Source organism: Diadema antillarum, unplaced genomic scaffold (genome assembly GCF_040938485.1).
Source record: "Diadema antillarum isolate AM-2024a unplaced genomic scaffold, OU_Dant_1.0 scf00000191, whole genome shotgun sequence".
Taxonomy (NCBI): Eukaryota; Metazoa; Echinodermata; class Echinoidea; order Diadematoida; family Diadematidae; genus Diadema; species Diadema antillarum.
In genome coordinates, this window is record NW_027271080.1 from 748,192 (window position 1) to 757,171 (window position 8,980).

At 40.8% G+C, this 8,980-nt stretch overlaps 1 protein-coding gene across 1 annotated transcript; it reads right to left on the minus strand.

Annotated features, from left to right (window-relative positions):
• Positions 1 to 346: 346 nt before the first annotated feature.
• LOC139723439 (arylsulfatase B-like) lies at positions 347 to 8,980 on the minus strand. The gene is made up of 7 exons (XM_071634682.1): positions 8,681 to 8,980; positions 5,335 to 5,521; positions 4,285 to 4,484; positions 3,557 to 3,764; positions 2,839 to 3,100; positions 1,105 to 1,256; positions 347 to 615 (listed from the first exon to the last, which is right to left on the minus strand). The coding sequence occupies exons 1-7, from the start codon at positions 8,978 to 8,980 to the stop codon at positions 347 to 349; spliced, it is 1,578 nt and encodes a 525-aa protein (XP_071490783.1).

Here is an 8,980-nt window from a genome sequence, read left to right on the forward strand (position 1 = left end):
TTCACTGGAATAAGATTTTAAATGGTATCATTCATTTTATATCGCAATTATCCGTTTCTAGCGTTAATCTCGTATAATCTGTCTGAGGTGAAAGTTTTTAACTTTATGCGGCTTTACATGTACATGTATACCCTGTACACGGAGACGCATAAAGAGAGATGCACGCACATTCAGGCATGCAAAACCCAGCACACACACATCAGACACACATGCACACACACACACACACACACACACACACACACACACATCCATACACTCATGCACAACAACATCAGCGACAATAACGATAACGACAAACAAACATACATAGGTAATATCATTGCTATTATGTATCCACACAACATCACTTAATCCAGTCACTCCAAGAATCATTATGCAAGGCCGGGTTCGCTCGCCTATCCGGAGGGGGAAAATAAACCGGAACCGATTGTCTGAGGTAGCGGCCCAGTCGCCTAAGCAGAGCGGTCGAAACGTCCCATCGTTCCAACGACAAATCGTGCTTTTCGTTCGGATCATCGGCAAGATTAAAGAGCCAAACTCTCTTCTGTGGACTCTCCCGCAGATGGACTGTCTTCTCACTGGACTCTGGGGGCGCTACCCAGCTCCCGTTCTCTGAATAACAGATGAGAGAAAAATATTGACTGCACCTTGCACAATGCATAACGCATATTGAAAATTGGATCAGAAAAGGATTTTGAACTATAGATTTAAAAAAAAAAACAACAATCTTACACACATATAGCATGATTCCGTTTGTTTTTTTGAAACCCCTTTTTTCCTCTTCTTTTACTGTTAGCCCTAAAGATCGCAGACCGGAAGAACCGAAACACTGAGAGAATTTCAAAATGAATATTAAAAAAAAATGAAAGATACCCAAGTGGATATCACTCAGTATACTCCGTAATAACGTATCTCTGTATAGTCCACTAGCTCTATCAGGGCCACTTCTACGAATATTACCATTGGCATTGCAAACAAGAGTATAGGCGCATTGTTACTGAAGGCAACGGCAAAATGAAATTCGTTGCTTTCATACGGACAAAAGAATAAAACGCCCTTTAAGTCGAGTTAACGTTCTAAACGTTAACCCTTCATGCCCACCTGATTGTGAGGTGAGAAGCTTCCAGTTGTCGTAGCGAATGGCGGCCGGGAAGGTTGTGAAGAAGCGCTGGGGTAGTGCTGAGGACAGGGCCGAGTACGGATCTATGTTGTGAACAATCTCTTTCCTTGGCCAGTCCGCGGAACCTGTATTTCTTCAGAAAAATGATACGACCGAGTTTGGTGTTACTTGTTATACTCAGGGGTACTGAAGTTCATTTAGGCCAAATAATATTCTTACCTATTGAAATCAAAGGAGGTTGAATGTTATTTGCCATCGTTGGACTTTAAGTTTAATTGTCTGTCTGTTTGTCTGCAAGTTTGCAAAATAAATCAAAAAGTTACGAATGGCTTTGGATGACATTTTTAAGAAAGATGATAATGACGCAATGAACATTTGTTTTTCTTTTTTGGAAGCGATCCAGATCTACGTCTAAATTCAGGCTTACTTTAAGATAATAACAATATATAAATTCTGAAGGATTCTTTGTCATTGGTTGCGTTCATCATTAACACTAGGTGGCGTGCTTGCTGTTGCGACCCCAACAGCTTTAGTAGCGTTGTTTGCCACAAATACAGGGATGACTCGACGTCTATGAAGTCGGCAATGCAGGTCACTGTTATTCTAATGACCAAGGACTCTAACAATGCAGATGACATGAATACAAGACTATTAAAAATGAAGGTTACAAACCAAAATATGGGTGGAAATAAACTGCTTGGCGGAGGTCTGCACTCTCCGAGTGCTTTCTAGTTGCAATATCAATCCAGTGGTTATGTCTTATCATGACAGGAATTTCTTACAGGTACTCTGATATTTGAGTAAATTCTTTTATGTATGCAAATACCTTTCTCTTGAGTGAAGAACTTACTCTCCTCCTTTGTATGTTATTCTCGATTTATATCCTAAACATGGTCTGCTAATATCGGTTGACGTACATTGTACATAATATTACTGTCACTTCGTTTATACTATGTATGCCGTTATATGTTTGTTTTATTTTTACCTCAACTGTGCAATAACTCCTGCGCCCGAGATGAGTAGCGGAAACGTACATTCCATAGCTTTCTGTTTCGTATACAATAACGACCACAACTGTAAGAGTCCCTTGCTGTATTGCAGAGTTTCTTTTTTGTTTGTTTGTTTGTTTGTTTGTTTGTTTGTACTGGTTTGTTTTTTTCTGCTGGCCCCTTCCGGCCACAAAAATCTTTGAATCTGTAATTTCCGTGGCCCGAATAAGATATGCATAGTTGCCCGAAATTAAAGCAAAAGTAACAATCCATTTTGAATTTTGGTTGCCCAATCGGGCCATCAAAAGATAAATTTGGTGGCCCGACACTAATTTTAGTGGCCACTGGCCACCGGGCCATGCACAGCTATGTCGAGCCTTTTACCTGTTGACAGATGATCGTGAGCTGCAATGAACTATGGTTTCCGGGATTACATGTCGAATAAGAGTGCCTCATCGCAATCCATATCACCGTATTAAATATTGTATATTAGTGCGCTTCTGTTATAAGGAACACGACTGTGACAAATTCAGGTCCTAAAATAAGTTGTTATCATCTAATTTTATCGATATATAGCGCCTACTTTATTTGTGCGGCTATACCAAAATAACTTATTGTAATGTAAAGAAAGAAAACTTCCAGTCCCGAAACTCCGTCATTATTACTGGGAGTTGTCTGTTTGTCTTGTTAATGTTAAGAAAGTAAACTGAGTCTCTCATCACTAACCTTCCTGATCGTTTTAAGAGTTTCCAAACATCATATCCATCGATATTGGTTCCCCTGAGACTTCCTTTGGCCACGCCCTTGACTAGTGTCGGAAACCAGTCGGTTACGTGAAAGAGGTTCTTATGCACCGTCCCCCGTGCCGACTTCGGAAGCAAGGGACTGGACACGAAGCCTACAGCCCTTATTCCGCCTTCCCATAACGACCGCTTCCCCCCTCTGAGTGGCCAGTTATTACCCCCGTATTTCAGGTTACCACCGTTGTCTGCGAGCCAATTGACAGGAAGGAGAAGACAGATGTCAACAACAATAATAACAACAACAACAAGGAACAGTAATCAATTGACAAGTTAAAGGGAAAGTTTACCCAAATAAACACGTGCATTGAGTAAATGCAGCAATAGCACTTGAACGCATCAGTGATCAGTGAAAACTTGAGGAAAATCGGTTAATCCGCTCTAAGGTTATGAATTTTTAAAGTTTCATTACCTTTACGGCTGGATGAAAAGGCTACAACAGCTTGTGACATCACAACAGAAAAACGATATAAAGAATATAATATGATTATAGAAAATTTCACAAAATTTGTTTTTCTCTAATGAAAAGTAAACACATTCCTTTGACAATGTTTGACTTGTTGACATATAAAAAAAAATTGATTGACCATTTCGAAACAAAGAGATCTAGACGTTTATGGGTCAAACTCAGTAACCATGGTTACCAGTGGAGAAGATGAGGAGCGTGTTGTTCCACATCCCGCTTTCCTTGAGAGTCGCGGTGATGTTCCCCACCGCCTCGTCCATACACTTCACCATGCCGGCGTAGACCCGTCTCTTCTCGTCAGCGATGTGCCCAAACTCGGCGTAGTAGTGGGCGGGTACTTGCAGCGGGAAGTGGACGGTCTGGAACGCGTGGTAGAGGAATAGGGGCTGTATGTCCAGGGATGGACAGATCAATGAATTGATGGACGGATTAATGGATGGATGGATGGATGGATGGACGAATTGATAGACTGATTGATGGAAGAACTGTTTAAACGTTAAATTAGTATTTTAAAAAAAAAAGAGCTTTACAACCTTATGGATATTACAAGTTTATTACCAAAATGTCTCTTATTTGACAATAACGTATTTGTATTCAAAATCAAAATTAGGAACATCTAGGCCCAAGTCATTATCTTTTTCCGGAGGTAGTGGAAGGGGATATTAGTCCCACTCCCTAATATTCATATGCCCTGAATATAATAAAAACATGACATTTTTTCACCTGTTATAGTAGGCCCTATATGTTTTCATCATTTGATAAAATATTTTTCGCTGGATTTCTGTTTTACTTTTTAAGGTATAAAAGAAAAAATTGCTCATGAAAACAAGAAGTAACCTCTGAAGGGACCACGTGTTAAGACTCTTTCCTGCAGATACCGATTTGTTGATCGATCGAACCACTAACCTTAGACTGGTCGTGCTCGCGAATGATCGCCTGCGACTTCTGCGTGAAGAGGTGCGTGGAGTACACGCCCTGGTAGTCCTGGCCCACCTGTTCCAGATCGTTTCGCAGGTCGTAACCGGACCAGTTTCCCGACCCGGGCAGGTTCCACTGTCCACCCATGTGTCTGTGCGTGTAGAAATTCGCGCTTCCCGTGAGCATACCTTGTAGTAAAAAAGAGAGGAAACGATTTGCCTTTTAACTTGGTGCAGGGCATCCATGTTCTCTACGAAGACTTTCAACAACCTGTCTTTTCATGTTATGTATTCATTCATTTCATTTCTTTTTACCGGCTGCTCTAAAAAGCTTGCAAATTCAACTTGTCTGTTTGTCTGTCAGAATGAAAATACGTTCACACATTATGTGAACAGATTTGTATGAAATTTTTAGGAAAAATTGATGATGACACAAGGAACAGATGACTGAATTTTGGTAGTGATCCGGATTGCCGTCTGGATCCACGATTTTTTTTTTTTTTTGTCTTGTCTTGTTTTCCTTTTTCTTTTCTTCTTTTCTTTTTCTTCTTCTTCTTCTTCTTCTTCGAAGGATTATTTGCCATTGGTAGGGTCAATCGTGAACGCAAGATGGCGCGCTTGATTTTGCAACCCTCACAGCCATTGCGCTGTTGGCCAGAAAGTACGACGGAAGGCTGAGCAGCAGCGACGTCTGGTTGGCAGTGAGGGTATGTGTTTTGATGGTAAAAAAAAAAAATCGAAAGTATTTAAGGCAGATGATAGGAATGTAGGACTATAATATAGGATGGAAATGAGCTGTTTTGCGGATGTTTGCGCGTTCCGAATGCTTTTCTAGTTTCAATACTCATGTATTTAAATTCATGAATAATTGATATTCTGCAAGGAAGTAATTCTATAAGATATTCCCTTTTATTTAATTTGATTCAATTAACAAATGTGTTTATTCATTTTTAAAAACGGATTAATCCCGGCTGTTGCTATGGTTACGTGCAACTAGAAGTGGCATTCTGTTCAACAGGTTACGGGGGGAGCTGCTCACCAAAGAAGGAGTCGAAACCGCGACGCGTCGGCCAGCAGGCTTTCCTGTAGAATCCCAGGTGCCATTTGCCGACAGCGTGCGTCGCGTAGCCGGCCTCCGCCAACTTCTGGGCGATAGTCGGGTCCGTGACAGGGTGGCAGCTTGGTTGGGCCACCCAAATGATGCTGTGCTGGAGGCCAGTATGAATCTATGGAGGCAATAAAAAGGAGGTATCTCACTGAGCAGCGAATAACTGCAAACGTAGCGAAATCTAACGAATTTTAGCTTTCGTCAGGGTTGATAAACAGTTGCAAATCAATTCGCCAACGGTTTTCATTGTCGCAAAGAAATTTTGACCAGATATGTTCAAAATTTCTTGGACACGTTCAAAATTTCTTTGTAACAAGAAAAACCACAGAAAACCATTAACAAATTCAAGTGCAATTATTTACGATATCGCTTTGTCGGGGTTCGTAAACTGCTGTAATCTATTTCGAAAGCAATCCAATGCTTTGGTTTTTTTAACAAGAAAAACTGATTCCGTAGGCTCCTACTTATTTGTAATTGTCCACGAACTTTTACAAAATCTAAAATTCGCTACGTTCGCAAATATTCGCCGCTCAAATACCACGTCTAAAGTAGAAAGCTACACACATGGGGGTCTGAATGCATACGGGAGAGGGAACGTTGTGAAGTCATATGGCAACCTGTGAATTTTTACAATATATTCGTTGGAGAATTCTGATGTTGTATCTTTCTTTTTTTTAAAGGGGGGGGGGGGAGGTGAAGTGATTGTGGTCGGTTGTGTGAAGGGACAATGCTCCCTTACCGCCCCCACCCCCACCCCCTCCTACTTTGATGGGAGTAACCTCTGGAAGTCATGGGTTTTCTCTAAAGATCTTCTTTTTTTTTTTTTTTTTTGCTTTTAATACTGTAACAGGGGACGTGGAAGGGGGACGCAGCAGCCCCCCCCCCCCCTCTCATCAGCCCACATGGCTCCATGGCCCCTTAAAATGATGTACATAATATGCATGTTTAGGATGAGGGAAAAATGAACAATCATGTAATGATACCAGTCTCTAGACAAAATGAACACGGCAAACCCCGGGATTTCACTTTGGCCCCTACTTTATTTTTGACGCAATTAGGCTTGGGGAAGTTTGGCACAGGTTGAAGTATTGTTCTGCTAGGATTTTGTCGTTGACGTGTACAGCAGGTGTGAGGGGCGTGACAGGAGGAAGACAACTTTTTCTGTTTTGGCCGAAAATAAACTCGTTCTTGATAAGCAATGGGTCTACAAAAGCATTTCATTTGAGTTTGTCAAACACGCATGGTTCGCTTATCAATCCCTTGAAAGTTTATTTACTATAGTTGTTTTTTTTTTTTAATCATGTGTTCGTTATCATGTGTTTGAAATGATCCAACAGCCGTGATTTGGCAAAATGTCTGTCCTTCACTTCTTTACTCAAACCAGTGGGAACACCGTTTCCTAATTATACTCAGATGTACACTATCTCAATCAAAGCCATAATCACCATTGATATTTAAAATATATATATTTATGCGCACAAGCTTAGTAGTAAAGGCTTCGGAACGTGTGTGTGTGTGCGTGTGTAGGAAATAGTGGTTGGTTTGGTCAACGGTCAAAGAAGAATATCGGGGTGGAATTCTCAAGAATAATGGATCTTCTTGGTTTATTTTTTTTTTGGTTGTTGTTGTTGTTGTTGTTGTTGTTGTTTCCTTTTGACTGAAAGTGCGATAACCCCCCCCCCCCCCCCCCCCCATCTTCCGTTACCGCGGTCCCTGCTTGGCTTGACGGAAGAGTGGTACGCTGTTGATTGACCTGTTGCATTGCAGAGTGATATTATCAAATTACCCGTAAAATTCATAGCTGAACGCGCACTGCATAGTCTGCGGAAGATTTCAAGCCGCATTCACAGTATGTGACAGCATACTTGACAATCACGACGAATAAAAAATAAATTATCCTGGGAAAATTGATTTGAACAGGTGACGCAGCAATAGAACGACGGGAAAGGTCGATATCACTCACAAAACATGAATGCTGATGAATCTCTTTCGGCGAAGGAGCATTACCTGTGGAATGTGATTTTGAGTCAGTTGACATGAAAAAGCAAATCCATAAAAAGTTCACATTTTTTGAGAGTTATCCTTAATAAATAGAGTGGAACGAGGCAAACAGCATCGTAGCGGTTGAAAAAAAAAATCGGATTTTACTTACAGAGATATTTGATATGAAATATAATGTTTACCGGCCTTCAATTGAGAAGCAGCGATTTTAGTCGTATAGAGGAGCAATCGATGCACGCATATAGGCAGGCGTTTTGATGTCAGCACCTCCCACTCCACAATCCTCCCACTAACCTGTACACCATTTTCTGCTAAAATTTCCCTTTTTAGGACATTTTGTGTATCTATAGCATGCTCTGTCTTATACAGGCTCTCATGGGCGCATATCGTAGACGGTATAGTTACCGTGATGGTGTGTTATATACTCAGTACATGTACAAGCAAAGTTGAATCACATTATCAGTCTTGTAACAACCTTGCGATAATCACTGAATGTGAGGTATGGGGTTGTCGATGATAAATTGTCAAAAATATGTTCATGTTGCTCGGGTGCTCTTTTTTCTTTTTTTCTTTCTTTTTTATCGTTGTTTGTGCAGTGAGAGAGAATAAAGCAATTAGAAGAAATCTGATGTGGCGTCAATATCCTCCCTTCCAGTTTGCATAGTTTTGATGCTCCTAATAATTTTAAACATTTTATGAGTACATGTCAAAACATTAAAGATATTCTTGACTCTCATATCTTAGTCTCAGCTTTGATGAGTTGATGAAACATCTACCTGTGTAGGAAATATTTATGTAAGTACAAGCTTGTTGGATGTGTTTAAATTCTTCTTTATAGTCAAGAGAAAATGAACAAAGCAATATTGCTATCAGATCCTGCAGAGTGGCGATCAATCCTTGAAATTCAACAATGTTCAGAGGAGAGGAATACTAACATTTGTCGAGTTTTTGTTAGTATACAACGACAAAAATACAATCATATTGGGAGCTTTGTTCCAAGCTTGAACTTTATAACTGTACATGGCGATCATGTTACTTTGCGAAACGAAAGTATTCACCAATATTAATTTTTGCTTGATATAATTTTGTCATCATATCACATGCCAGTTTTCGAGCCTCGGCATTTTGAGTTTATTTAAAAGAGAACACACATCGTGCAAAAAAGATGGCCTTTATCATCATAACTATAGTGTATTATCATTATCATTCATATTGTTATTACAGGTATTACTACTATGATTATCATGGGAATGTCAATCAATATTGATATACTCGCCTGATATCGACCACTAATTAGTTGGCTCCTGGTCGGAGAGCAGACGGGCTGTACGTAGTAGTTCTCAAGCTTTATTCCTTTGGCCGCCAGCCGATCAAGATTCGGCGTCTTCATCGCTGGGTTGTGATAACCGATGTCGTTGAAGCCGAGGTCGTCGGCCAGGAAGAAGACGATATTTGGCCGTTCACCTCCGCGACCGCCACTACGCCTTCCATCTCCGCGAGACCGCGCCGTCGTGGTCGAAAGCGTCCACATCGTGAGAGACGTGACGATGAGGAGGGTGATCACCGTGCTCGCCAT